Raw genomic sequence first — 2,951 nt, forward strand, 5'->3', positions numbered from 1 at the left:
CGACCTGTTTCACAAACACAGTGGACAGAAGGACACGATCGACAAGCCAGGCCTGATCAAGCTGCTCAAGGAGAATTTCCCCAGCCTCCTGGCCGCCTGTGTGAGTCGGGGTCTGCCTCTCACTGTGCCTGGGGTCCTGCTCTGGCTGAGGACACAGCGGCTGGGTGACCTGGACGATCACTTCACTCTGATGTCCCAGTTTTCTTCTGTACAAGGGCCCCGGATGATCCCTATCCTGGGTGATTACCAGGCAGTAAGGGGGGAGGTAAACACTCCACTGTTCATGTCCTTGTCCACATTCACCCGCTGCCTGATTTCATCTGGCCACCGACTATCCTGATCTGGTCAGCTGAGGGGCCCCAGGGGGCTGTGACACAGACACCAGGAGCAACAGGGGGCAAGAGAGGGCCCGTGGGACTTGGCAGGGCGAGAGAACACAGGTGAGGGCAGGGGAGATGGCCGGAGGCAGGCCAGATTGAGCCTTGGCACAACTGGCAGACGGTGGGGTACGGGGAAGGGCAGGCTGGGCCGGGCCATCCCGGGCACGTCCAGCAGGACAGCTCTGGCAGAACACATCAGCGAGGCGCCCGTACGACCACGTCACCAAGGAGGGGCCTGTGGTGACCGGTGCCCTCCCGCCCGGTCACCGCCACTGTGCTCTGTGTGCAGTGCGGGCTGCTGGGGCCGCCGCCTCCATCCACGCCCACTACACCCCAAGGGACTCAGTGGCTCCTGTTTGCGTCTCTCCACAGGACAAAAAGGGCACAAACTATCTGGCCAATGTCTTCGAGAAGAAGGACCAGAACAACGACGGCCAGATCGACTTCTCTGAGTTCCTCTCCTTGCTGGGGGACATAGCCTCCGACTACCACAGGCAGAGCCATGGAGCCCCGCCCTGCTCCGGGGGAAACCAGGGACACCCTTAAACACAATAAAGTGTCTTTTCTGATCAGAAATTGGCCCATTTCTGTCTTTGGCTGCCTCTGCTGTGAAGCTACCTTTTTTTTTTTAAGATTTATTTATTCATTTACACAGATCTGGGGTACAGGCCAGAGATTTGGAGGGTGAGAGGATTCACCAGAGACAGAGTGGGGAGCAGGACAGGCAGATCAATGCAGTACACTGCTGAGGGGAGCAGCGGGCGGGTCAGGAGAGGTCTGCCACGCCATGTGGATCTCCTCCGGGGCAGGCGGGGATCGAACTCATGCGGAAGTGGCTTCAGCTTCTTAGTGCAGTGCTTTAACCCGCTGCGCCACCAGGGAGGGCCCGAAGCTACCTTTTTTTAAAAAAAAATACTTATACCTACAAGACCTGGTGTTACTTTTGAAACTTGTCTGAAATTGCTGAAAGACTAGGTATGGGAGGGGAGAGGCAAGAAATGGAACAGACTGGCCACCTATCCAGGGTCAGGAAGTAGGTGCTGGCTCCCTGGGATTATCATGTAATTGGATTTTTCATAATCAATGAAAAGCGGGTAAATTAAAAACGTTTCAAGACATTAACATTGTAGTGGCTTCACCTCACCAGACCCTCACTAAAGAAACTTCAAAAACAAATAAAGAAAAATACTACTTTAGAAGAATGGCCAGATAATGTAAATAGCAAATAGGGGTTAGCTAGCCAACTTGGTGTGTAAATAAAAAATATAATCATTTGTACTTAGGAGCGATCAGAAAAATGTTAGAACTTACGTAAAGGCTGGAGAAATGTTAGCTTATAGGCTAGATGTGGAATCTGAATTCAAAGTCAGTTCTTTACATTCATCAAGAGTAGAGAGACTGACTAGATCTAGTCTAGTTTTCACTGTGTCTAAAATTCAAAGGTAGCCACCAAACTTTCTGTGTAAACCTATAAAAGTAGAAATGCAAACACTGGGCCAACATATGTGGCCATGGAGAAACCAGCCAGCAGTGTCGGGCGGCTCACTGGCGCTGGGGCTGCTGAGGCTGCTGAGCCATGGCATCAGCAGATGCCCCTGCCCTCATCCAGCTTCTGACCATGACGTGACTGTAAATTTGCGTAGACTGCAGCCCCATGGACGGATCTCTGGGAAGCTGATCTTCCCATCCTTCCTCTCATCTTCCTTTTTGAACTTTTTTTTCAAATCTGGGCACTTTTTCCTGCAGGAAGAAGATATTTAAAAACAGACCATTAGGTTAGAGCCTGGGCAGGGACAAGACAGGAGGGCCTGGGTTTAGGCAGACTGGGGGGAGGACGGGCTGCCATAGGCACTGGGAGCCTTGTGGGGTGAGGGACAGGGACCCTGGCTCTGAGTCTGCAGGGTGGATACTCTGGTTTCGGGGAGGACACCTGGGAGCCTGTGGCCCTCTACACACCCAGTATTCATCTCCCCGACCTCACATCTTGGAGATGCATCTCATAAACTACCTTCACCCATCCAGGTCCCCACAAAGCCACTAGTCTGAAGGCCCTGCTCTTTGGCCCCCACTCATGGTGATTTCAGCAGTTGGTCAGTGTGGTCAAGGCCTCATTGTGTAGTGGACACTGGATTTACCCCTGACATAGAAAAGACAAGTGGTACTTAGGAAGGTGAGATCAGGAAAAGCTGTACTTGGTACACAGGCATGCGGACCCAGAGCTGGGAAGTAACCACAGCCTGAGCACCATGTGAAGACGAAGAGTGAGTTTTATGCCTACACGTAACCTCTTTACATTTGCCACATTGACAGACAGCTTCACAGCAGGCAAGTACTGTTTGATGCCAAGCTTCACACAGGAAGTGAGAGGGAGATCCAGTGGCCTGGAGGACGCCCATGTGGACAGAACAGCTTGGCCAGTGGCCTTCTGAAATACCACCTTTGTGGAGATAAACGTGCTGAGACCCAGACTTAAACCTTATGTGGGGAGAATCTGAAAGTGAGCAAACTTATTATGCTTCTGCATTGAAATGTTTTGTTGCACCAGGCCTGAAAGCACCCACAGGGTAGGGT

General features: G+C 52.0%; 1 protein-coding gene across 1 annotated transcript; it reads left to right on the forward strand.

Annotated features, from left to right (window-relative positions):
- Position 1: 1 nt before the first annotated feature.
- Positions 2-942, forward strand: LOC101633590 (protein S100-A7-like; the record flags this gene model as incomplete). Its single annotated transcript, XM_004693629.2, has 2 exons — positions 2-100; positions 753-942. Coding segments are annotated over 2 exons (273 nt in total), but the record flags the coding sequence as incomplete, so codon positions are not given.
- Positions 943-2,951: the final 2,009 nt, after the last annotated feature.

The sequence above is a fragment of the Condylura cristata genome, unplaced genomic scaffold (genome assembly GCF_000260355.1).
Source record: "Condylura cristata isolate star-nosed mole 26May11 unplaced genomic scaffold, ConCri1.0 scaffold00040, whole genome shotgun sequence".
In the NCBI taxonomy this organism is placed as follows: Eukaryota; Metazoa; Chordata; class Mammalia; order Eulipotyphla; family Talpidae; genus Condylura; species Condylura cristata.